Below are 26,141 nucleotides of genomic sequence, written 5' to 3'. Positions count from 1 at the left end.
ATCCACAAGGAGAAGAAATAACCCGTGCAACAAAAAAGAAATGATATATTGTGAAGGAAACTTATCTAACAAGAGAAACCGGAAGGAAGCCATGTTTGTCGCATGCGTGCCGATCCAAGAAAGCAGCCCACTTCAAAAAAAGCTCCATCTGCAAAATCAAAAGTACAACTCAATTATCAGTACTAACCAAGAGTGAATGTTGTGAAATCTAACCACCTAAAAACACTCTATAACACAGACCTATCAGCTCAAACAAGTAACGGTCAAGCCAGCTTTGGCTGACTTCTACCGGTTATGTACACGAAACATCCACAAGGAGAAGAAATAACCCGTGCAACAAAAAAGAAATGATATATTGTGAAGGAAACTTATCTAACAAGCGAAACCGGAAGGAAGCCATGTTTGTCGCATGCGTCCCGATCCAAGAAAGCAGCTCAATTCAAATAAAGCTTCATCTGCAAAATCAAAAGTAGAAATTAATTATCAGTAATAACCAAGAGTGAAGGTTGTGCGATCTGACCACCCAAAAAAAACTATAGACCTATCAGCTCAAACAAGTAACGGTCAAGTCAGCTTTGGCTGACTTCTACCGGTTATGTACACGAAACATCCACAAGGAGAAGAAATAACCCGTGCAACAAAAAAGAAAGGATATATTATGAAGGAAACTGATCTTAGTAGCGAAACCGCAAAGAAGCAATGCTTGTCGCATGCGTGCCGACCCAAGAAAGCAGCTCACTTCAAATAAAGCTTCATCTGCAAAATCGAAAGTAGAATTCAATTATCAGTACTAACCAAGAGTGAAGGTTGTGCGATCTGACCACCTAAAAAAAACTATAACACAGACCTATCAGCTCAAACAAGTAACAGTCAAGTCAGCTTTGGCTGACTTCTACCGGTTATGTACACGAAACATGCACAAGGAGAAGAAATAACCCGTGCAACAAAAAAAAGGATATATTGTGAAGGAAACTTATCTAACAAGCGAAACCGGAAGGAAGCCATTTTTGTCGCATGCGTCCCGATCCAAGAAAGCAGCTCACTTCAAATAAAGCTCCATCTGCAAAATCAAAAGTAGAATTCAATTATCAGTACTAACCAATAGTGAAGGTTGTGCGATCTGACCACCTAAAAAAAACTATAGACCTATCCGCTCAAACAAGTAACGGTCAAGTCAGCTTTGGCTGACTTCTACCGGTTATGTACACCAAAACATCCACAAGGAGAAGAAATAACCCGTGCAAAAAAAAAAAAAGATATATTGTGAAGGAAACTAATCTTACTAGCGAAACCGCAAAGAAGCAATGCTTGTCGCATGCGTGCCGATCTAAGAAAGCAGCTCACTTCAACAAAAACTCCATCTGCAAAATCAAAATTAGAATTCAATTATCAGTAGTAACCAAGAGTGAAGGTTGTGCGATCTGACCACCTAAAAAAAACTATAGACCTATCAGCTCAAACAAGTAACGGTCAAGTCAGCTTTGGCTGACTTCTACCGGTTATGTACACAAAACATCCACAATAGGAAGAAATAACTCGTGCAACAAAAAAGAAAGGATATATTGTGAAGGAAACTTATCTAACAAGCGAAACCGAAAGGAAGCCATGTTTGTCGCATGCGTGCCGATCCAAGAAAGCAACTCACTTCAAAAAAAGCTCCATCTGCAAAATCAAAAGTAGAATTCATTTATCAGTACTAACCAAGAGTAAATATTGTGAGATCTAACCACCTAAAAAAAACTATAACACAGACCTTTCATCTCAAACAAGTGACGGTCAAGCCAGCTTTGGCTGACTTCTACCGGTTATGTACACGAAACATCCACAAGGAGAAGAAATAACCCGTGGAACAAAAAAGAAATGATATATTGTGAAGGAAACTTATCTAACAAGCGAAACCGGAAGGAAGCCATGTTTGTCGCATGCGTGCCGATCCAAGAAAGCAGCTCACTTCAAAAAAAGCTCCATCTGCAAAATCAAAAGTACAACTCAATTATCAGTACTAACCAAGAGTGAATGTTGTGAGATCTAACCACCTAAAAAAAACTATAACACAGACCTATCAGCTCAAACAAGTAACGGTTAAGCCAGCTTTGGCTGACTTCTACCGGTTATGTACACGAAACATCCACAAGGAGAAGAAATAACCCGTGCAACAAAAAAGAAATGATATATTGTGAAGGAAACTTATCTAACAAGCGAAACCGAAAAGAAGCCATGTTTGTCGCATGCGTGCCGATCTAAGAAAGCAGCTCACTTCAAAAAAAGCTCCATCAGCAAAATCAAAAGTAGAATTCATTTATCAGTACTAACCAATAGTGAAGGTTGTGCGATCTGACCACCTAAAAAAAACTATAGACCTATCAGCTCAAACAAGTAACTGTCAAGTCAGCTTTGGCTGACTTCTACCGGTTATATACACAAAACATCCACAAGAAGAAGAAATAACCCGTGCAACAAAAAAAATGATATATTGTGAAGGAAACTAATCTTACTAGCGAAACCGCAAAGAAGCCATGCTTGTCACTTGCGTGCCGATCTAAGAAAGCAGCTCATTTCAACAAAAACTTCATCTGCAAAATCAAAAGTACAATTCATTTATCAGTACTAACCAAGAGTGAAGTTTCTGCGATCTGAACACCTAAAAAAAACAATAACACAGACCTATCAGCTCAAACAAGTAACGGTCAAGTCAGCTTTGGCTGACTTCTACCGGTTATATACACGAAACATCCACAAGGAGAAGAAATAACCCGTGCAACAATAAAAAAGGATATATTGTGAAGGAAACTAATCTCACAAGCGAAACCGGAAGGAAGCCATGTTCGTCGCATGCGTCCCGATCCAAGAAAGCAGCTCACTTCAAATAAAGCTCCATCTACAAAATCAAAAGTAGAATTCAATTATCAGTACTAACCAAGAGTGAAGGTTGTGCGACCTGACCACCTAAAAAAAACTATAGACCTATCAGCTCAAACAAGTAACGGTCAAGTCAGCTTTGGCTGACTTCTACCGGTTATGTACACAAAACATCCACAATAGGAAGAAATAACTCGTGCAACAAAAAAGAAAGGATATATTGTGAAGGAAACTTATCTAACAAGCGAAACCGAAAGGAAGCCATGTTTGTCGCATGCGTGCCGATCCAAGAAAGCAACTCACTTCAAAAAAAGCTCCATCTGCAAAATCAAAAGTAGAATTCATTTATCAGTACTAACCAAGAGTGAATATTGTGAGATCTAACCACCTAAAAAAAACTATAACACAGACCTTTCATCTCAAACAAGTGACGGTCAAGCCAGCTTTGGCTGACTTCTACCGGTTATGTACACGAAACATCCACAATGAGAAGAAATAACCCGTGGAACAAAAAAGAAATGATATATTGTGAAGGAAACTAATCTCACAAGCGAAACCGGAAGGAAGCCATGTTCGTCGCATGCGTCCCGATCCAAGAAAGCAGCTCACTTCAAATAAAGCTCCATCTACAAAATCAAAAGTAGAATTCAATTATCAGTACTAACCAAGAGTGAAGGTTGTGCGATCTGACCACCTAAAAAAAACTATAACACAGACCTATCAGCTCAAACAAGTAACGGTCAAGTCAGCTTTGGCTGACTTCTACCGGTTATGTACACGAAACATCCACAAGGAGAAGAAATAACCCGTGCAACAATAAAAAAGGATATATTGTGAAGGAAACTTATCTCACAAGCGAAACCGGAAGGAAGCCATGTTCGTCGCATGCGTCCCGTTCCAAGAAAGCAGCTCACTTCAAATAAAGCTCCATCTACAAAATCAAAATTAGAATTCAATTATCAGTACTAACCAAGAGTAAAGGTTGTGCGATCTGACCACCTAAAAAAAACTATAGACCTATCAGCTCAAACAAGTAACGGTCAAGTCAGCTTTGGCTGACTTCTACCGGTTATGTACACAAAACATCCACAATAGGAAGAAATAACTCGTGCAACAAAAAGAAATGATATATTGTGAAGGAAACTTATCTAACAAGTGAAACCGGAAGAAAGCCATTTTTGTCGCATGCGTCCCGATCCAAGAAAGCAGCTCAATTCAAATAAAGCTCCATCGCCAAAATCAAAAGTAGAATTCAATTATCAGTACTAACCAAGAGTGAAGGTTGTGCGATCTGACCACCTAAAAAAAACTATGGACCTATCAGCACAAACAAGTAACGGTCAAGTCAGCTTTGGCTGACTTCTACCGATTATGTACACAAAACAACCACAAAGAGAAGAAATAACCCGTGCAACAAAAAAGAAAGGATATATTGTGAAGGAAATTTATCTAACAAGCGAAACCGGAAGGAAGCCATTTTTGTCGTATGCGTCCCGACCCAAGAAAGCAGCTCACTTCAAATAAAGCTCCATCTGCAAAATCGAAAGTAGAATTCAATTATCAGTACTAACCAATAGTGAAGGTTGTGCGATCTGACCACCTAAAAAAAACTATAACACAGACCTATCAGCTAAAACAAGTAACGGTCAAGTCAGCTTTGGCTGACTTCTACCGGTTATGTACACAAAACATCCACAAGGAGAAGAAATAACCCGTGCAACAAAAAAGAAATGATATATTGTGAAAGAAACTTATCTAACAAGCGAAACCGGAAGGAAGCCATTTTTGTCGCATGCGTCCCTATCCAAGAAAGCAGCTCACTTCAAATAAAGCTCCATATGCAAAATCGAAAGTACAATTCAATTATCAGTACTAACCAAGAGTGAAGGTTGTGCGATCTGACCACCTAAAAAAAACTATAGACCTATCAGCTCAAACAAGTAACGGTCAAGTCAGCTTTTGCTGACTTCTACCGGTTATTTACACAAAACATCCACAATAGGAAGAAATAACTCATGCAACAAAAAAGAAAGGATATATTGTGAAGGAAACTTATCTAACAAGCGAAACCGGAAGGAAGCCATTTTTGTCGCATGCGTCCCGATCCAAGAAAGCAGCTCACTTCAAATAAAGCTCCATCGGCAAAATCAAAAGTAGAATTCAATTATCAGTACTAACCAAGAGTGAAGGTTGTGCGATCTGACCACCTAAAAAAAACTATAGACCTATCAGCTCAAACAAGTAACGGTCAAGTCAGCTTTGGCTGACTTCTACCGGTTATGTACACAAAACATCCAAAATAGGAAGAAATAACTCGTGCAACAAAAAAGAAATGATATATTGTGAAGGAAACTTATCTAACAAGCGAAACCGGAAGGAAGCCATTTTTGTCGCATGCGTCCCGATCCAAGAAAGCAGCTCACTTCAAATAAAGCTCCATCGGCAAAATCAAAAGTAGAATTCAATTATCAGTACTAACCAAGAGTGAAGGTTATGCGATCTGACCACCTAAAAAAAACTTTGGACCTATCAGCACAAACAAGTAACGGTCAAGTCAGCTTTGGCTGACTTCTACCGATTATGTACACAAAACTACCACAAAGAGAAGAAATAACCCGTGCAACAAAAAAGAAAGGATATATTGTGAAGGAAACTTATCTAACAAGCGAAACCGGAAGGAAGCCATTTTTGTCGCATGCGTTCCGATCCAAGAAAACAGCTCACTTCAAATAAAGCTCCATCGGCAAAATCAAAAGTAGAATTCAATTATCAGTACTAACCAAGAGTGAAGGTTGTGCGATCTGACCACCTAAAAAAAACTTTGGACCTATCAGCACAAACAAGTAACGGTCAAGTCAGCTTTGGCTGACTTCTACCGATTATGTACACAAGACTACCACAAAAAGAATAAATAACCCGTGCAACAAAAAAGAAAGGATATATTGTGAAGGAAACTTATCTAACAAGCGAAACCAGAAGGAAGCCATTTTTGTCGCATGCGTCCCGATCCAAGAAAGCAGCTCACTTCAAATAAAGCTCCATCGGCAAAATCAAAAGTAGAATTCAATTATCAGTACTAACCAAGAGTGAAGGTTGTGCGATCTGACCACCTAAAAAAAACTATGGACCTATCAGCACAAACAAGTAACGGTCAAGTCAGTTTTGGCTGACTTATACCGATTATGTACACAAAACAACCACAAAGAGAAGAAATAACCCGTGCAACAAAAAAGAAAGGATATATTGTGAAGGAAACTTATCTAACAAGCGAAACCGGAAGGAAGCCATTTTTGTCGCATGCGTCCCGATTCAAGAAAGCAGCTCACTTCAAATAAAGCTCCATCTGCAAAATCAAAAGTACAGTTCAATTATCAGTACTAACCAAGAGTGAAGGTTATGCGATCTGACCAACTAAAAAAAACTACAGACCTATCAGCTCAAACAAGTAACGGTCAAGTCAGCTTTAGCAGAGTTCTACCGGTTATGTACACAAAACATCAATAATAGGAAGAAATAACTGGTGCAACAAAAAAGAAAAGATATATTATGAAGAAAACTTATCTAACAAGCGAAACCGGAAGGAAGCCATTTTTGTCGCATGCGTTCCGATCCAAGAAAACAACTCACTTCAAATAAAGCTCCATCTGCAAAATCAAAAGTAGAATTCAATTATCAGTACTAGCCAATAGTGAAGGTTGTGCGATCTGATCACCTAAATAAAACTATAACACAGACCTATCAGCTCAAACAAGTAACGGACAAGTCAGCTTTGGCTGACTTCTACCGGTTATGTACACGAAACATCCACAAGGAGAAGAAATAACCTGTGCAACAAAAAAGAAAGGATATATTGTGAATGAAACTTATCTAATAAGCGAAACCGGAAGGAAGCCATTTTTGTCGCATGCGTCCCGATCCAAGAAAGCAGCTCACTTCAATTAAAGCTCCATCTGCAAAATCAAAAGTAGAATTCAATTATCAGTACTAACCAAGAGTGAAGGTTGTGCGATCTGATCACCTAAAAAAAACTATAGACCTATCAGCTCAAACAAGTAACGGTTAAGTCAGCTTTGGCTGACTTCTACCGGTTATGTACACAAAACATCCACAATAGGAAGAAATAACTCGTGCAACAAAAAAGAAAGGATATATTGTGAAGGAAACTTATCTAACAAGCGAAACCGGAATGAAGTCATTTTTGTCGCATGCGTCCCGATCCAAGAAAGCAGCTCACTTCAAATAAAGCTCCATCTGCAAAATCAAAAGTAGAATTCAATTATCAGTACTAACCAAGAGTGAAGGTTGTGCGATCTGACCACCTAAAAAAAACTATGGACCTATCAGCTCAAACAAGTAACGGTCAAGTCAGCTTTGGCTGACTTCTACCGGTTATGTACACAAAACAACCATAAAGAGAAAAAATAACCCGTGCAACAAAAAAGAAAGGATATATTGTGAAGGAAACTTATCTAACAAGCGAAACCGGAAGGAAGCCATGTTTGTCGCATGCGTGCCGTTTCACGAAAGTAACTCACTTCAAGAAAAGCTTCATCTACAAAATCAAAAATACAATTCAATTATCAGTACTAACCAAGAGTGAAGGTTGTGAGATCTAACCACCTAAAAAAACTATACCACAGATCTATCAGCTCAAACAAGTAACGGTTAAGTCAGCTTTGGCTGACTTCTACCGATTATGTAAACGAAACATCCACAACGAGAAGAAATAACTCGTGCAACAAAAAAGAAAGGATATATTGTGAAGGAAACTTATCTAACAAGCGAAACCGGAAGGAGGCGATGTTTGTCGCATGCGTGCCGATCCACGAAAGCAGCTCACTTCAAGAAATGCTCCATCTACAAAATCAAAAGTACAACTCAATTATCAGTACTAACCAAGAGTGAAGGTTGTGAGATCTAACCACTTAAAAAAACTATAACACAGACCTATCAGCTCAAACAAGTAACGGTCGAGTCAGCTTTTGGCTGACTTCTACCGGTTATATACGCGAAAAATCCACAAGGAGAAGAAATAACCCGTGCAACAAAAAAGAAAGGATATATTGTGAATAAAACTTATCTAACAAGCGAAATCGGAAGGAAGCCATGGTTGTCGCATGCGTGCCGATCCACGAAAGCAGCTCATTTCAAGAAAAGCTTCATCTACACAATCAAAAGTAAAACTCAATTATCAGTACTAACCAAGAGTGAAGGTTGTGAGATCTAACCACCTAAAAAAAACTATAACACAGACCTATCAACTCAAACAAGTAACGGTCAAGTCAGCTTTGGCTGACTTCTACCGATTATGTACACGAAACATTCACAAGGAGAAGAAATAACCCGTGCAACAAAAAAGAAAGGATTTATTGTGAAGGAAACTTATCTAACAAGCGAAACCGGAAGGAAGCCATGTTTGTCGCATGCGTGTCGATCCACGAAAGCAGCTCATTTTTTAAAAAAACCTCCATCTGCAAAATCAAAAGTAGAATTCAATTATCAGTACTAACCAATAGTGAAGGTTGTGCAATCTGACCACCTAAAAAAAACTATAACACAGACCTATCAACTCAAACAAGTAACGGTCAAGTCAGCTTTGGCTGACTTCTACCGGTTATGTACACAAAACATCCACAAGGAGAAGAAATAACCCGTGCAACAAAAAAGAAAGGATATATTGTGAAGGAAACTTATCTAACAAGCGAAACCGGAAGGAAGCCATGGTTGTCGCATGCGTGCCGATCCACGAAAGCAGCTCACTTTAAATAAAGCTCCATTTGCAAAATCAAAAGTACAACTCAATTATCAGTACTAACCAAGAGTGAAGGTTGTGCGATCTGACCACCTAAAAAAAACTTTGGACCTATCAGCACAAACAAGTAACGGTCAAGTCAGCTTTGGCTGACTTCTACCGATTATGTACACAAGACTACCACAAAAAGAATAAATAACCCGTGCAACAAAAAAGAAAGGATATATTGTGAAGGAAACTTATCTAACAAGCGAAACCAGAAGGAAGCCATTTTTGTCGCATGCGTCCCGATCCAAGAAAGCAGCTCACTTCAAATAAAGCTCCATCGGCAAAATCAAAAGTAGAATTCAATTATCAGTACTAACCAAGAGTGAAGGTTGTGCGATCTGACCACCTAAAAAAAACTATGGACCTATCAGCACAAACAAGTAACGGTCAAGTCAGTTTTGGCTGACTTATACCGATTATGTACACAAAACAACCACAAAGAGAAGAAATAACCCGTGCAACAAAAAAGAAAGGATATATTGTGAAGGAAACTTATCTAACAAGCGAAACCGGAAGGAAGCCATTTTTGTCGCATGCGTCCCGATTCAAGAAAGCAGCTCACTTCAAATAAAGCTCCATCTGCAAAATCAAAAGTACAGTTCAATTATCAGTACTAACCAAGAGTGAAGGTTATGCGATCTGACCAACTAAAAAAAACTACAGACCTATCAGCTCAAACAAGTAACGGTCAAGTCAGCTTTAGCAGAGTTCTACCGGTTATGTACACAAAACATCAATAATAGGAAGAAATAACTGGTGCAACAAAAAAGAAAAGATATATTATGAAGAAAACTTATCTAACAAGCGAAACCGGAAGGAAGCCATTTTTGTCGCATGCGTTCCGATCCAAGAAAACAACTCACTTCAAATAAAGCTCCATCTGCAAAATCAAAAGTAGAATTCAATTATCAGTACTAGCCAATAGTGAAGGTTGTGCGATCTGATCACCTAAATAAAACTATAACACAGACCTATCAGCTCAAACAAGTAACGGACAAGTCAGCTTTGGCTGACTTCTACCGGTTATGTACACGAAACATCCACAAGGAGAAGAAATAACCTGTGCAACAAAAAAGAAAGGATATATTGTGAATGAAACTTATCTAATAAGCGAAACCGGAAGGAAGCCATTTTTGTCGCATGCGTCCCGATCCAAGAAAGCAGCTCACTTCAATTAAAGCTCCATCTGCAAAATCAAAAGTAGAATTCAATTATCAGTACTAACCAAGAGTGAAGGTTGTGCGATCTGATCACCTAAAAAAAACTATAGACCTATCAGCTCAAACAAGTAACGGTTAAGTCAGCTTTGGCTGACTTCTACCGGTTATGTACACAAAACATCCACAATAGGAAGAAATAACTCGTGCAACAAAAAAGAAAGGATATATTGTGAAGGAAACTTATCTAACAAGCGAAACCGGAATGAAGTCATTTTTGTCGCATGCGTCCCGATCCAAGAAAGCAGCTCACTTCAAATAAAGCTCCATCTGCAAAATCAAAAGTAGAATTCAATTATCAGTACTAACCAAGAGTGAAGGTTGTGCGATCTGACCACCTAAAAAAAACTATGGACCTATCAGCTCAAACAAGTAACGGTCAAGTCAGCTTTGGCTGACTTCTACCGGTTATGTACACAAAACAACCATAAAGAGAAAAAATAACCCGTGCAACAAAAAAGAAAGGATATATTGTGAAGGAAACTTATCTAACAAGCGAAACCGGAAGGAAGCCATGTTTGTCGCATGCGTGCCGTTTCACGAAAGTAACTCACTTCAAGAAAAGCTTCATCTACAAAATCAAAAATACAATTCAATTATCAGTACTAACCAAGAGTGAAGGTTGTGAGATCTAACCACCTAAAAAAACTATAACACAGATCTATCAGCTCAAACAAGTAACGGTTAAGTCAGCTTTGGCTGACTTCTACCGATTATGTAAACGAAACATCCACAACGAGAAGAAATAACTCGTGCAACAAAAAAGAAAGGATATATTGTGAAGGAAACTTATCTAACAAGCGAAACCGGAAGGAGGCGATGTTTGTCGCATGCGTGCCGATCCACGAAAGCAGCTCACTTCAAGAAATGCTCCATCTACAAAATCAAAAGTACAACTCAATTATCAGTACTAACCAAGAGTGAAGGTTGTGAGATCTAACCACTTAAAAAAACTATAACACAGACCTATCAGCTCAAACAAGTAACGGTCGAGTCAGCTTTTGGCTGACTTCTACCGGTTATATACGCGAAAAATCCACAAGGAGAAGAAATAACCCGTGCAACAAAAAAGAAAGGATATATTGTGAATAAAACTTATCTAACAAGCGAAATCGGAAGGAAGCCATGGTTGTCGCATGCGTGCCGATCCACGAAAGCAGCTCATTTCAAGAAAAGCTTCATCTACACAATCAAAAGTAAAACTCAATTATCAGTACTAACCAAGAGTGAAGGTTGTGAGATCTAACCACCTAAAAAAAACTATAACACAGACCTATCAACTCAAACAAGTAACGGTCAAGTCAGCTTTGGCTGACTTCTACCGATTATGTACACGAAACATTCACAAGGAGAAGAAATAACCCGTGCAACAAAAAAGAAAGGATTTATTGTGAAGGAAACTTATCTAACAAGCGAAACCGGAAGGAAGCCATGTTTGTCGCATGCGTGTCGATCCACGAAAGCAGCTCATTTTTTAAAAAAACCTCCATCTGCAAAATCAAAAGTAGAATTCAATTATCAGTACTAACCAATAGTGAAGGTTGTGCGATCTGACCACCTAAAAAAAACTATAACACAGACCTATCAACTCAAACAAGTAACGGTCAAGTCAGCTTTGGCTGACTTCTACCGGTTATGTACACAAAACATCCACAAGGAGAAGAAATAACCCGTGCAACAAAAAAGAAAGGATATATTGTGAAGGAAACTTATCTAACAAGCGAAACCGGAAGGAAGCCATGGTTGTCGCATGCGTGCCGATCCACGAAAGCAGCTCACTTTAAATAAAGCTCCATTTGCAAAATCAAAAGTACAACTCAATTATCAGTACTAACCAAGAGTGAAGGTTGTGCCATCTGACCACCTAAAAAAAACTATAACACAGACCTATCAGCTCAAACAAGTAACGGTTAAGTCAGCTTTGGCTGACTTCTACCGGTTATGTACACGAAACAGCCACAAGGAGAAGAAATAACCCGTGCAACAAAAAAGAAAGGATATATTGTGAAGGAAACTTATCTTACTATCGAAACCGCAAGGAAGGCATGCTTGTCGCATGCGTGCCGATCCAAGAAAGCAGCTCATTTCAAAAAAAGCTCCATCTGCAAAATCAAAAGTAGAATTGAATTATCAGTACTAACCAAGAGTGAAGGTTGTGCGATCTGACCACCTAAAAAAAACTATAGACCTATCAGCTGAAACAAGTAATGGTCAAGTCAGCTTTGGCTGACTTCTACCGGTTATGTATACCAAACATCCAAAAGGAGAAGAAATAACCCATGCAACAAAAAAGAAATGATATATTGTGAAGGAAACTTATCTAACAAGCGGAACCGGAAGGAAGCCATGGTTGTCGCATACGTGCCGATCTAAGAAAGCAGCTCACTTCAAAAAAAGCTCCATGTGCAAAATCAAAAGTAGAATTCAATTATCAGTACTAACCAAGAGTGAAAGTTGTGCGATCTGACCACCTAAAAAAAACTATAGACCTATCAGCTCAAACAAGTAACGGTCAAGTCAGCTTTGGCTGACTTCTACCGGTTATGTACACAAAACATCCACAAGGAGAAGAAATAACCCGTGCAACAAAAAAGAAAGGACATATTGTGAAGGAAACTTATCTAACAAGCGAAACCGGAAGGAAGTGATGTTTGTCGCATGCGTGCCGATCCACGAAAGCATCTCATTTCAAGAAAAGCTCTATCTACAAAATCATAAGTACAACTCAATTATCCGTATTGACAAGAGTGAATGTTGTGAGATCTGACCACCTAAAAAAAATTATAACACAGACCTATGAGCTCAAACAAGTAACGGTCAAGTCAGCTTTGGCTGACTTCTAGCGGTTATGTACACGAAACATCTACAAGGAGAAGAAATAAGCTGTGCAACAAAAAAGAAGGGATATATTGTGCAGGAAACTTATCTTACAAGCGAAACCGCCAGGAAGTCATGGTTGTTGCATACGTACCGTTCCAAGAATGCAGCCCACTTCAAGAAAAGTTTTATCTAGATAAACAAAAATAAAACTTAATTATCGGTACTAACCAAGGGTGAAGATTCTGAGATCAGACCAAACAGTCAATCTTAACCGTTCAACACGATCTCCACATTTATATGTACTTGCAGACTAAGTTTTATATGTTTGAGATAGGTAGAATACTACTATTGAATGGTCTAAAATCTTTAGATAAAGTGATTTTCTACCTATCGAAAAAATTATTTAAAAAATTCTAAAAATTGTAAAATTTGATCTACAAGTACATATACACTAAATGCCTTGTTGCGGCGTAGCCACAACCATTTCCTTTGTGTATGCTGACATACATATTTTATATTGAAAATGTGTGTATATGCTACAAATTGTACAGAAGCATTAAATATTTCTTGAATTTGTATGTACCTGACAGTACCATATCTAAAGGTATATGTTACAAGTTATGCTAGACTAGTAAATATTTCTTGAATTTGTATGTACCAGACGATACCGTACCCAAAGGTAGTTCCAATGGTTTGTAAGAAAGGATCATATATAAAGGTTAAAGGAGCTCTTGCTGGTATAAAAGTATATATAAAAATTTATTAGAGAGCAAATAAATATTTGTAAAAGGTTATTACACCACAAACTTATATGGTAAGCAGCTAATTTCACAAATAAATTAATATAAGTGCCAGCAATTTTTAAAGTAGTCATTAATATTGAAAAATGTAAGCAAGAGTTCTCATACAAAACAAAAATTGCAAAAAAACCATGTCACATATTTTACATGGGAATATAAGTAAGAGTTATCAAACAAAACAAAAATTGCGACAAGCATATCATATATTTTACATGTCAATAGTAGGTAAACTACATTAGTTATGTAAACATTAGTTTATTACAAAATAATTAGCAAATTAAATGGCAATAACACTTGGGTAATATGATATAACACAGTGCTTATGTCATACACCGTCATTCACGGTGTAGTGGTGTACAGCTTTCATCATCCGCAGAACGGAGAACAATGCAATGAATAGTAGAAAAAACAGGGAAAATAAGTGTTAAATGTGAGAAATTTGGATGAAGAGGCAAAGCAGTGTACATAAAGATTATAGGACAAAATAAAGAAGAACAGCGCCTATTAGATAAGATTTAAGTAATAAGTTGAACCTGAAATAGGGCATTTGAGGATCGCCCGCAGCACTAATCATAGGGTCGATTCTGAAATAATTGTCAAAAATAGTTTGCAAGAGCTGCACAAAAGCAAAGCACATCAATTATATTTAAAGAGAAATTGCTGTTGATAGGATTTAAAAAGTAAAAAATCAGAACTAGTAGCAAGCATGAACCATATTTCTCGATATAAACATACGTTTCTCAGGTTTGCAACATACAACCAGCATAATTAGGGTTATTTTTGCAAAAAAATAGAACCATTCTGTCAAGAATTGACAATTTAATCTACATCAGTATCACTGATACCCAGTCTAAAGAAATAAGTCAAGAAAATCAAATGTTGAGTTCTCAATTCATATGCACAGGTCATAAAAATAAAATGTCACATATTTGTTCCACTGATAAAAGGACAAATATTGAGAAATTCTAAAAGAAGCAAAACCTGATCAAGCAAGAAAGGGGATGGAGATGGGGAGGGAGCTTGAGCGGGTGGGACCACCTGAGGGACGCCATAAGGGGAGGGAATCTGTTCAGGCATGATAAGAAGGTCAACGTTGTCTTCTTCGACCAGTGCATACTGTAAAAGAAGCAAAAAGCTAAAGTAAACAAAAATAACAAATCTCAATGTTCGTAATATGCCATGGTATAATACTGGTGAAAATACTAATGTTGTTCAAAGCACTATAATTTCTGTCATATTTTATAATTCTTGCAAGTCTTTTATGGCTAGTAGCTAAACGAACAACTTTTAGCATTACCAATGCACTTTATCTTTTGATCTTTTAGTATTTTTAGTTATCCAACGTGGAAATACTGCAAAGATTTATACGGAATATCCTAACTGTATTTACTAATAAAAAAACACACTTAAAAAACTGCTCAGGAAATCCTCGCCCCCGTGTCAGTAGAATGATGCCATTTGGACAAATTAAACATCATAAAGACATGTTAACTCAATTCAGTTCGCGAGAACAATTAAACTCCAAAGAATACATGCCATAATTTGATATGCATAGAAAGGAAGCAGAGTTGCTAATATGAACCATTTCAGCAATAGACAATCTGCCTTGATGATACTAACTATTAATCATCTAGCATAAAATAACACCACAACATATTCGATAAGAAAGAAACTTAACTTAATACAACCCTAGAAGAAGGATGCCTTCCCCTCCCACTTGCGAAGTCATCAGAGTTGCTCTTGTCAGTTGGCATCAACCAATCCATGTTGAATTCATTCCATCTTTCAGCTTCAAGAGAAGAAAAAAAAAATAGTTAGAAGTGTGGTTTTATTTCAAAATAACAAAATTAATTATCAAGGTTTTTAAACGAAAAAGAAGCCATTCAGTGGAATATACTTCTCATGCTAGCATGCAATTCAGTGGAATAATTCCATTCGATCTAAAAATTAATTGTGTTGGACATTTTTTTTTTTTAAAAAAAGGTCCCAACCTTAATGGCAGCTGCTTTAGATGGTACTTAAGTGGAAAGGTTCTGCTCATCGTGTTTTCAAGTACCGTACAACTATAGTTGCATACTGTTCATTAATGTTAGGTTAGTTACAAAAAAATATTATACCTCCAGTGTGGCCGAAACTATGGCGGCCATCATCTTGGTCTATATAGGACAGTACACCAAGTCCAGTCAGGAGCAGTAATCCACCCGCAACGCACCCAAAATATTTTGGAAAACTACTATATAAAAGAGGTTAGAAATGTTTATCTCCTTGAAAGTGTTTCTATCCTTCTCTTTTCTTTTTGTTATTCATCTTGAAAGCATGATAATTACCTAGACAGAAATGTTGCAGAGGCTGAAGCTGTGAGGATAAGAACACCTACAACAACAAATGCTATGTTCATAGCTGCTAGTTTTCGCCTTTTCTCCTCGTTAATCTCGTCTGCAAACACAAAAAATAATATTATCATACATTTTTTATTTTTTTTTGAAGTAGAAGACCACTAAACACTACAAATCTCAAAACTAGAGTAAAGTTGAGGTATTTTAGATTTCCTTTTTTTCTGTTTATTTAAGATATCAAAAAGAATTACATCCCTAAATTTTTTCTTTGAGCTGCATCTTCTTGTGAGCTGAAACGAAGCGAGACTGAGTCAATCAATTCTCTCAATGATGAAGGCAATGGTACCTGTTATCCATAACAAAATACCAAATCAAGCACACATAAAAAAAAAAAAATAGAACAGGAATAAAAAAGAAGAAAAGAAGGACATATCTGAGTATCAGGATTGAAACAGCAACTATCGTGAATACGAGAAGTGTGCCAACACTAACCTGTATAATTTAAAAAGGAGTTGCAATGATTGCATGCGAATATAATTCTACAAACTATCAAAGACTATACAACAAGGTGATTACTGGTACCATACCATTCCAGTTAGCTGACAGACTTCCATGAAGAATGAAAGGACAGCCGCACAGATGCCGGTAAGAACAGTACTCTTCACTGGTGCCTGGGTTCTTTGATTTACATCAGAGAAGAATGGCGGTACAAAATCTGTCTCTGGCCATTGCCATTAGTATTCTATACTGGATTTATGAAACAAAAAAAAAAATTCCTTTGTCAGTTCGGAGCTGATTGGAATCTTGCTTGATTATATGAAATAAAGGAAATAATAAAACACTAGTATCGTTATTGGTACTAGTCCAAGTACCTGAGGAAGAACTGAGCCCATGAGAGTCGAGCAAAGGGCAAGAACTGCACCACTTGTAACAATGTCCCTGAATTTTATAGAACTGTACATAAATCTGTGATTTAAGGATCATATTTCATTTCTCACTTATGTACCAGTCACACCAGGGGTACTAAAGCCTATAGCAATTGTACAGTACAATTTAATAAAACATAGAAAATTCGACTTACATAGCCCAGTGTAAGCCATGTCTGGTAAAGGCAGATGAGATAGGGGTATCTGGGTCCATAGCAAAATACGGTACCAGCCCAGCAATCACCACAGAAACCATCATGTAAAGCGCACAACATGTTGATAGTGCCAAACCGATGCCCCATGGTAAATCCCTCTGAGGATTCTTCACCTGAAAAATTAATTCTGTTATTTTATCTTGTTTTCTCTGACTCTATATGAAAATGTAGGACATTATTAGATGCATAATGAACATAGTTAGTTTTTGATGCATAATGAAAATAGTTAGTGGTACAATCTTGATATGTAAAGGCATGTACAATTAATATAATGCCTAATGTGTAAATCAAAAACCGCTAATAAAAAACCACAAGTAGATTGTAAAACAAATTGACCAAGCTAATAATACAAATTAGCTTGCGGTTTTTAATTTACTTGTGCTTATTCTTCACCAAGCTACTAAAATTTTCATTTTTCTAGAACAATAAGCAATATCTAAAAGTAAATTAAAAACCACAAGTAGATTGTAAAACAAATTGACCAACAGATTTAAAAAAAAATAAAAAATAACTCACCTCAAGCCCTTCAACTTAGAACCAGGGAATTTTTCAATCACTTTGGAAGATTTATTACTACCAGGCAACTGAGATAACCTGGATTCTGCAACTATGTAAACCACTTTAGAAACTGATGACCAGATCACAATTCAAAGCACATAGGAATGGTACAAAATTTCAGATATGTAACCTTGTCGTGTACAGAAAAGCTAACCTTGACATAGGTTAGATTGTGATTTACACAAAGGGCAAGGTTGCTAGGCAAAGTCCAAGGGGTGGTGGTCCACGCCACAAGAGCGGCAGCATCAGAATCATTGACTACAGGAAACGACACCATCACTGCCGGATCAGGAACATCCTTATAATTTAGTCCTGCCTCAAAATTTGAAAGAGGTGTCTCGCAACCAGTACTGTACGGCATAACCTGCAACAGAAATAATTAGTTTACTAGCATTTTTTGTCTAAATTGGTTTACTATGTTTGGTTGCAAAACAAGTAAAGCTAGAATAGCCAAATCAAGAATAGCTATTGTTTGTCTTATTAAAATAGCCAAATCTCAAAACCCTTATTAATTAGCGACCAACAAAAGAATCAGGTTACAACCTAATTAAAGAAAACTATTGAAGTAAACTTGATCAGTGATGTGCTCCAGTATAGTAAAGTAGTAACCACAAGGTTCAGCACATCACTCCAAGCAAATTGGATAATTAAATGCAAAAAATGTTGTTAGAAGGGAAATTGAGCAAAATTTCCAGCACATAACAGTGAATTCTAAGAAATTAGCCCGAGCTATAGATAGAATATAACAGTGAATTCTAAGAAAAATCAACCATATACCGGATTCAACAGTAGCTATAATTAAATGCGTAACTAGAGAAGAGAGATGGGGGAATATCAAGTTTGAATTACCATAAACAATAAAACTTCAAAAAGAAATGAAATATATTGCTTACCAGCTCAACGTATCACGAAAACAACTGACAATAATGATCAATTGAGAAATAGAATGAGAAAACAATACCTAACAGGTTTAATGAGACAATTTTGATGAAAATTTGTAGTTATACCTATCATCTTCTATCTCGATGTCTCTTACACTGACTGTTCCAGTGTTTGCCTTTATATGTCTGGCTTGATCCACATCTGCAATAATTCAAGTTTATTTACCTCTAAAGTGAAGAATTTAGAAACTATGTAGTTATGAAGGACAAATTAGTGAAAAAGCTCTTCATGTTTCAACCAATTATTTTCAGTGTTTAGACTTTAAGAGGGTTCTGAGCCAGTATAGTTTGGAATACCTTATCTAATAAAACATGGGGGTCAAACCGAAAAATTCCCAGCAGCACTTCTAAACTATAGACAAACTTGCCTACTACCCAGGACCAAACTTCAATGAACTCAATTCACTCAACATAGGAGCCAAAAACCAGCCACAAAGCAGTACCTCAACTCAATTTGAAAAGTGACAGAAATTCACTATTCTAAACAGTGCCAATTAGCACCATTGTTATTGTTATAAAGATTAAACACAGTTAAAGGTTCTTAAAATTCTTGGAAACTCCCTGAGGTTCTAGTACAGCATGCAAACCATAACCATGCTTAAACCAGACTGAAACACCCATTTTGACAATTTAAATCTTGGATCAAGGAGACTTAGACATGATCTACCTGCTGTGATTTTAATCCATACGTTTTTTCTCAATTTAAGGGAAGAAATCTACCTGCTGTGAGTTTGATCTGTGCATACATTAGATTTCCTAAATGTCATGATTTGCAAAGGACATGATCCTAATGCCGTGGCCTATACAAGTTGTGAAACTAAGGTGAAAGTGAGAAGGCATCAAATTTTCTCAATGTGATGATTTCCAAAAGGCAAGACGTGTGCCACGTTCAACACTCTTTTAGAAGAGCTACGCAAGAAAGGAGGGAACGACAAAGTATCACATTTGCTGAATGCGATGATTTCCAAACTGAAAATGAAATTGACAACGCTCATGAGTCTAATGTCATGACCTATAGCACTCTTTTTAGTGGGCTATACCAAAAAAATGAAATTGACAAGGCATTTTTTTTTTTTTGTAAACAGATCAAACTAAAAATTTAAACAAATGTCAAACTGAGGAGAAACCTGATTTTCCAAATGTCATGATTTTCAAAGGGCATGAGCTGGGCTATACCAAAAAAATGAAATTGACAAGGCATTTTTTTTTTTTGTAAACAGATCAAACTAAAAATTTAAACAAATGTCAAACTGAGGAGAAACCTGATTTTCCAAATGTCATGATTTTCAAAGGGCATGAGCCTAACACCAGGACTGGCACTTGAACAGGACTATACTGACTATACTGACTATTTATCCTTATTTATATAATAACAGACAGGACTGGCACTTGAACAGCCATTCAGTAAATTGGCGGACAAAATATAAACAAAGAAGAGAAAGTCAATGCAAGTGCTTAACCAGCATGAACAAATAAGCATACCTAAATCAAAAACAAAAAAAAGGACGGGAAATTGAGGTCATCACTGGGCACAATTGTAGTAATAGATGTGAAAAGCAAGTATATATGGGATTTATGGGCCACATTACCCAAAATGGCAGTAGGAACATACTATGGCAGTGCCTCACAACATATTCCCAACTTTTACATTATTAGTTATCAAGCAAACATCACAGACACAATTCGAAATCGTAAGTGATGCTCTGAAAATGTTGCTTAACTTCTAGTAAATATACCTTAAATGTCATTGTGTCCCAGATTGCAAGAGTTTTATCAGCACCAATGGTGCACTTCCCATTACTCTTGAGAGCTCAACTGCAACAACACCCCCGTCATGTGCCTGTTCACACCCAATAAAATAATGAGAAAATCAGATTATTATATGATAGCAGTTTAAGAACAGGCACTTTATTAGACATACTAAATTTGTGCATTTTGAGAACTTCAGACTGAAGTGCGATACATAGTATCTACAAATACAATTAAGTGCTGTCCTGAAATAAGAAAGGGAGTCCCATTCTATTCATCAAAAGCATGAATTTGAATTTTGGTTTTTCTCATTCGTTCCTCAAAATTTCGAAGTTCCATGCTAAACAAATGAGGAGGAAAAATTACCTTGAGACTAAGTTTTGGAACGAGTTCACGTGAATCATTGATATGATCAGCACTCCATAGTATAAGAAGGCCATCACTAGCGCCCGATACCAAAAATTGCTGATAAGGTCAAAATAGACAACAAAAAAAAAATTCTGCATCAACTATAACAAAGTCTAATTTATCAAAATTCATATCATGTAGTAACAAGTACCAGTAAATTAACCATGTCTTAAAAGAAAAGTTAATGTTGTGTGCTACCTCACCACTAGCTGCAACAAATGTCATCAAGCAAGCTATGGAGCCTTTATGACCTCCCGTGTACCTTCTGACCATCTACACAGTATACCATCTTCAGTCATGATTCATTAAAATATACCAAAAAGTTAAAAAAATCAATTTAGGAAGCTTCATATAACCTTCCATGTAATCATTGATAATACTCTTATAACACCATCAGAACCACCGAAAGCAACAAGTGGGCCATCGTTGGAAGCAGACCGAGATAAGAACTCCATACTATAATAAAAGAAAAGTTGAACATTTACTGGTGGCTCAAGTGATATTCAAACATTAAAAATCGAAAAAATGGAAAGGATAAAAGAAAAAGGTCTTGCGCGCGCTTAATTAACCAAATGGGTCATCTACTACTGAATATTAACAAACATTTTATAAGAACACCAAAATATGTCCACTACCTCACTCTCGAGATAGATCACGAGGACAATTTGGTCATATTTTTAGAAGAAATAACAAAAGAAAAGCATAACATTTAATCCTATTATGCTTAGTGATTCACAAGAAGAAGCTTTTTTCACATACCAAAGTAGAGATCGATTATCAAGCTCCTGTTTGGGTACATCCCGTCCCCGCATGGTAACGTGATCCAAAAAGATGGCCTTATTCTCACAACAAATCACGACAAAATGTCTCCCTCTAGTGGATGTCACTGGGCTACCGCCAAAAGCAGAGGAGTTTTGGTTCACTGCAGTTGGGGCCTCAGAAGCCGCAGCCCGGCTACGCCAGTGCTGCCAGTAACGCACGTCATCGTCAAAGAAACCAACCTGCTTCACACTTTACAGAAAGATAGTTCGTCAGTGTAAGGGCATCATTGTAATTTTCCATGTCAACTAGAAGCACTGACTGTAATAGACCAACCATTACACACAAATCAAAGTGAAAGGGGTCATCCCAGATGGACTTGAACTGGCATGTCAATACAAGCTTGCTTTAGTAAGGTACCTCCATAATTGATACCAGTATGATACAGAACTGTATACCTAATTATGGTATGAACTGAAACAGTATGTACAGTTAACTTACAAGATGGTATTATGCAATTCAGCACTGAATGTTGTATATCAGTACCAAAATTCTAGAAAAATGATGGTCTAAAGAAGGGTAAAATTGAGTTACCTGCCTCCTCTAATGGCCTCTGTGGGCCTCCCTCTGTGGGAATCTGTGTCACCCTCTGCTAATTTCTCGAGCTTTGCTCCAACTAACCGCCTCTCATCTACTCCTCCCGCTTTAAGCTCGTATATTATCTGAAATATCAGATCAGTGAAGATTTACAATGCATTGATCGTAATTCCTACAGAGAAAAAATGAAGTTGAATGGAAACCTGGCGGTGCTCCCAGTCCCAAACGAAGACGCGATAGGAGGCATCAGCAGTGACCATCCATGGATGCGTGGGATGAAGCTGGATCTTCACGATCTTGTCGCTCGTCGGGCGAAATGCCCTTAAGCGAAGCATCTTACTCTCTCACAATGACTTTCTTCACTTCTCTACTTCTCTAGAGAGAGAGAGAGGTTTGATAGATCTGAGGAAGAAGAAGAAGGAAGAGTTTCCCGAGTTGTAACAGGAAAAGGAATGAATTAGAGATCTGGAGCGCTATGTAATTACGAGAAAGTCGGTTGGCTAGCGCAAGAGAGTTCGATCGGTGTATGAGAGGCGGAGGCTTGGCGCGAGAGGAGAGGGCTCTCCCGATCTCTCTCTCTACCTCGCTCTTTCTCCGAAGAACTGAACTAAATGCCACTAAATAGATAGAAGTATGGGAGGAGCTAGCCGTTGTGACAAAATGGAAAGAATCTTCGATCTGGATTTTCTAAGATATCAAACAGATTTGGAATGGAATGGAGGAGTGAGAGAGAGCGGAGATAACATAAATTCCACCTGAGTTTTTTAGTTTTAGGAGAAAGACGATGATAGCACCTGAGGTAACATAAATTGTGAGTTTAGATCTTGACCGCTCCATCTGCTTTTGCACGAATATTAAAGGTGCCAGTGCATTCCACATGAATCGTGTTTTATTTGATGGTGATTCAACAGAGAGCCACAGTCCTTTGCTTTGCGTGTAGAGCAAGCCACCTACTTCAATTATTAAATTACATAACCTAATTCATTTATCTATATCTATATATGTGCATTTAAATTACATAAATGAATTAGGTTATAAAAAGATGTTATTAAATTACATAAATGTACAAATTATTAAATTAAAATTCTGTAAATAAGAATTTTCATAAAAATAACATACAATTTTTTTTGTGACATATTAAAAATAAGTAGTTTGATAAGAATAAAAATGTTAATAAAAAGTTTGCTAATAAAAAAAAGGGTAACTTAGATACAAACAAATTATAAATTGAGTTTAGAAACTTTCGTTTGATTAAATGTAATGGACGGTATTGTTCTTTTAATTGCCAGAGAAATCTCAATCGATCAATTACAACTTGCACGAATCTCAAAGCCCTTCTTACCTCTATTATATTTGAAAGGTTGCTTCGGCAACTATTATGCAATTGTTTTTAAGACATGGAAGAACATATATAGAGATGTTATATATATAAGGTGGTGAGCTTCATAGACATTATAGAAATTGCGCAAGTAATAGATCATGTTTTCATCTTTAAACAACAAAAACTAACACTTCACAGTAGGTAAGTCTAGACTGCAGATCATGTTTGGAAGAGAGATAACATGCTCTGTGTATGCGTGCTATCTGTTTATGGCAAATCTTCCAAACATACCTTTTGTCTGACAAGATAACTGTTTTGTTGATATCTCTATCAACACAAAATAGTATTTACAACTAACAAAATATGTCAACGTTTTTTAAAAACCATAGCTCAGTTATGCCTTCTTCTCTTTTGCTTTCCTGCTGCTTTCACTGTTGTTTAAAATAAGGATATGTGTTAGTTTGTCTTGTAATTCGGAAATGATTGAACTACTTTAATTTATTCAATTGTTTTAGTAAAAAATGAAGTGCATTTTTTTTTATATATTTTTCATCCAAACTCTTAATAGGGGATTTCTTATTGTAAGGCATAGTGAATATAATTTGGTTTAACGAATAGATTGTGAAGATGTTAATAATGTGTTTTGCAATGTTTCTATATGAGGAATTGTTTAGGGCGGTTTGGAGTTCATGGGGTTTTTAGGTAGGTTGCTTAAGTTTATAATTGTTGGTTTCTGATTTGTGGTTGAGGGTTTAGGTTTTATGAGTTGCATAAAAAAAAAGTGAAATTGTGAAGGTAATGGATGTTGTAGATGACAGATTTATGAAGGGTATGTGCCATACAGGTGGAATTTAGAAGGCCATAAAGGTCATCAATCTGATATTGCGACCTATAACAATCTGATTAATGGGATGTGCATTGAAGGTAAAATTGATGAGGCCGGTGATAATTTAAATAGCATGATTGCTAGAAGGCATAAGCCTAATGTTATGGGCTACATATTTTTATCGATGGCCTATGACAGAATGGTGAAAGTGATGTTATGGAGTACATTATGTAGAAGAGAGGTTAACATTACGTAACAGTCTTTTTGGTTGTTCTCTATAAAGTTTTGTGTATTGTTGAATATTATATGAATATAAGATTTCATTACCTGGTTCGTGGCTTTTTCAACAATTCTTGTATAAACAGTGGTCTGCTTGTTTTATTTGTCTCAGAAGTTGCTGGAAGTTTTGGTTGTGATTCAGAGCTGCATGAGAAAATTAGTTGTAGAAATAGATTAAATAGTGATTTCAAAGAAAAGGCATCAAGTAGAAACAGATTAAGTAGCACTCAAGCTGGTCGGAATAAAGTAGCAGGCATTTTTTTTTTAGTTGTATATACATGAGATAATTCATCAGGGAAACTTGTTTTCAGTTTTGAATTTCATCTACCTTGTACCAACTAAAGTAGCTGTAACCTCTTTATTGTTGTATATCAAAAGTGAAACTGAGAAGATATCAGACTTTCTATTTAAGACAAATCCTAAAAAAGTGCAAACCTAATATTGAAATGCAGGTTAGTAATAAGAGAACTACAACCTATAGCATTTTTATTCTTGGGATGTTTAACTTATGTGAAGCTAAAAAGACAAATAACTGAAGATATTGACATAGATTGCATTCAAAATGTGTAAGCTAATTATAATCTAATACTCTATGTGCATAATGTATCTATTAAGCACTATGCCTCATTGGCAACAATACTTGAATAAAGAAAAATGAGAAGTCACAGGTGGCAATGACTTTGTAGCATTTGTGCAGAATTACTTGAAAAACTGAGAAAAATATTGTGTTTTATTTTTAGTACCTGCTTTTTTGATATGGCGTTGCTGGTGTTGTCGGTAGTTGCTGTGTTGTTGTTGGTGGTACATCTCATATGTTAGTCACATGATAGTAGATGCTATCTTGTGTGAACCTGTTCCTTTCCCATTTTATTGTAAACAACAATTCTTTGTTCGTCAGCTCGCTAAATTTTGGCGGTAAGTATTCCTTTCCTTCGGTTTTGGACCAGTTTAAAAGGTCTTGTGCTGAAGAGCCAACCAAGTCCTCGGCTAGTTTTCCAATAAAACTGAATTGAGCCTCACTCGTATCGTCAGTAACTATCAAGCTGAAATTGAGCCTGTAGAACGAATTTAACAAAAATATATTAATAATAATTGTAGGAGAGATTGATGAGTTTTGAAGAACTTTATTATTGGTTTCTTAATGTAATAAACTCACCATGGCATAGGTTTTCGTACGTTGGCTTTGCATTTGTAACAGCAGTAAGATGGTTTTTCTTTGGTTTTTCTTTGGTTTGTGTTGATAAGGACATATTTGGAAATATTGCATCTTTCTGACATAATTAATTGTTTTTTCGTTAAATAAAAGTAAGGTTTTTCGTGCACATATTAAAACCAATACAATAGTCTACAATTAGTTTAAATGTTGGGAGAAATGAAACATTTTTAATTGGCGAATAATAGACAGGAAGTTATAAATTGCTTATGGTGGTCCTTCAAATTTAACAAAGTCTCTAATATTAAACTTATGATAAATTAACGAAGGTAAAAAAAAAAATTGGTAGGAAATTATGCATGGCAATGAAAATAATTGTTGTAAATACGTTTGAAGATATGAAAAGTTTTACATAACAGTAACGTACCTCTTTGTCAACAAATATATAGTCGTGAGAAATTTTTGTTCAATCTTTTGCGTTGAGAGCTGTCCAGAATTTTGTGATTCTTCCTCTAATTCTTTGTCGATACACTCCAGGTTTAAGCATTGCAACGGGCGTTATATTGTTCCGAGCAGC

At 36.6% G+C, this 26,141-nt stretch overlaps 3 protein-coding genes and 1 long non-coding RNA gene across 7 annotated transcripts; all 4 read right to left on the bottom strand.

Moving 5' to 3' along the window:
• Nucleotides 1-13,644: 13,644 nt before the first annotated feature.
• LOC144574023 (cationic amino acid transporter 4, vacuolar-like) lies at nt 13,645-15,971 on the bottom strand. 3 transcript variants are annotated; one of them, XR_013518116.1, is made up of 6 exons: nt 15,824-15,971; nt 15,614-15,729; nt 15,175-15,285; nt 14,478-14,612; nt 14,030-14,112; nt 13,645-13,856 (listed from the first exon to the last, which is right to left on the bottom strand). XR_013518116.1 is itself a non-coding variant. In XM_078323841.1 (4 exons), exons 1-4 carry the CDS (start codon nt 15,958-15,960, stop codon nt 14,584-14,586), a joined length of 393 nt encoding a protein of 130 aa, XP_078179967.1. In that variant the 5' UTR covers nt 15,961-15,971; the 3' UTR covers nt 14,121-14,583. The 3 variants fall into 3 exon arrangements, 2 of the variants coding, with proteins under 2 accessions (XP_078179967.1, XP_078179968.1); XM_078323841.1 differs by lacking the exons at nt 13,645-13,856; nt 14,030-14,112 and having other exon boundaries at nt 14,121-14,612; XM_078323842.1 differs by lacking the exons at nt 13,645-13,856; nt 14,030-14,112 and having other exon boundaries at nt 14,121-14,612; nt 15,614-15,726.
• Nucleotides 15,972-16,097: 126 nt separating this feature from the next.
• On the bottom strand, nt 16,098-17,137 carry LOC144574305 (cationic amino acid transporter 3, mitochondrial-like). Of its 2 annotated transcripts, XR_013518179.1 has the most exons (4): nt 16,914-17,137; nt 16,705-16,771; nt 16,420-16,579; nt 16,098-16,324 (listed from the first exon to the last, which is right to left on the bottom strand). XR_013518179.1 is itself a non-coding variant. In XM_078324244.1 (3 exons), the coding sequence occupies exons 1-3, from the start codon at nt 17,015-17,017 to the stop codon at nt 16,523-16,525; spliced, it is 228 nt and encodes a 75-aa protein (XP_078180370.1). In that variant the 5' UTR covers nt 17,018-17,137; the 3' UTR covers nt 16,098-16,522. The 2 variants fall into 2 exon arrangements, 1 of the variants encoding a protein (XP_078180370.1); XM_078324244.1 differs by having other exon boundaries at nt 16,098-16,579.
• Nucleotides 17,138-20,216: 3,079 nt separating this feature from the next.
• Nucleotides 20,217-22,424, bottom strand: LOC144573921 (uncharacterized). The gene is made up of 7 exons (XM_078323699.1): nt 22,189-22,424; nt 21,983-22,110; nt 21,389-21,640; nt 20,986-21,085; nt 20,828-20,902; nt 20,588-20,686; nt 20,217-20,312 (listed from the first exon to the last, which is right to left on the bottom strand). The coding sequence occupies exons 1-7, from the start codon at nt 22,318-22,320 to the stop codon at nt 20,217-20,219; spliced, it is 882 nt and encodes a 293-aa protein (XP_078179825.1). The 5' UTR covers nt 22,321-22,424.
• Nucleotides 22,425-23,427: 1,003 nt separating this feature from the next.
• On the bottom strand, nt 23,428-25,619 carry LOC144574407 (uncharacterized). The gene is made up of 3 exons (XR_013518202.1): nt 25,155-25,619; nt 24,460-24,555; nt 23,428-23,737 (listed from the first exon to the last, which is right to left on the bottom strand). It is a non-coding gene; the product is annotated as an uncharacterized LOC144574407 (long non-coding RNA).
• Between the last annotated feature and the right edge of the window lie 522 nt (nt 25,620-26,141).

This window comes from Carex rostrata, chromosome 22 (assembly GCF_964058835.1).
Source record: "Carex rostrata chromosome 22, lpCarRost1.2, whole genome shotgun sequence".
Taxonomy (NCBI): Eukaryota; Viridiplantae; Streptophyta; class Magnoliopsida; order Poales; family Cyperaceae; genus Carex; species Carex rostrata.
Note: the sequence above shows the minus strand (reverse complement) of the source record. Positions and strands in the feature narration are given on the sequence as shown.

Bases quoted from the DNA above. Each gene is read 5' to 3' on its own strand.
- LOC144574023 (XM_078323841.1), bottom strand. From the start codon at position 15,960: ATGATAATATTATTTTTTGTGTTTGCAGACGAGATTAACGAGGAGAAA. The intron at 15,730-15,823 runs GTAATTATCATG...TCTTTTATATAG, and splicing joins TCTGCAACATTTCTGTCTAG to TAGTTTTCCAAAATATTTTG. The intron at 14,613-15,174 runs GTTAAGTTTCTT...CTTCTTTTACAG, and splicing joins TTCTTCTAGGGTTGTATTAA to TATGCACTGGTCGAAGAAGA.
- LOC144574305 (XM_078324244.1), bottom strand. From the start codon at position 17,017: ATGATGGTTTCTGTGGTGATTGCTGGGCTGGTACCGTATTTTGCTATG. The intron at 16,772-16,913 runs GTAAGTCGAATT...TATAAAATTCAG, and splicing joins CATGGCTTACACTGGGCTAT to GGACATTGTTACAAGTGGTG. The intron at 16,580-16,704 runs GTACTTGGACTA...TCATAAATCCAG, and splicing joins TGGGCTCAGTTCTTCCTCAG to TATAGAATACTAATGGCAAT.
- LOC144573921 (XM_078323699.1), bottom strand. From the start codon at position 22,320: ATGCTTCGCTTAAGGGCATTTCGCCCGACGAGCGACAAGATCGTGAAG. The intron at 22,111-22,188 runs GTTTCCATTCAA...CTGATATTTCAG, and splicing joins GGGACTGGGAGCACCGCCAG to ATAATATACGAGCTTAAAGC. The intron at 20,313-20,587 runs GTAATTTTTCCT...GGGTGTGAACAG, and splicing joins TTCCAAAACTTAGTCTCAAG to GCACATGACGGGGGTGTTGT.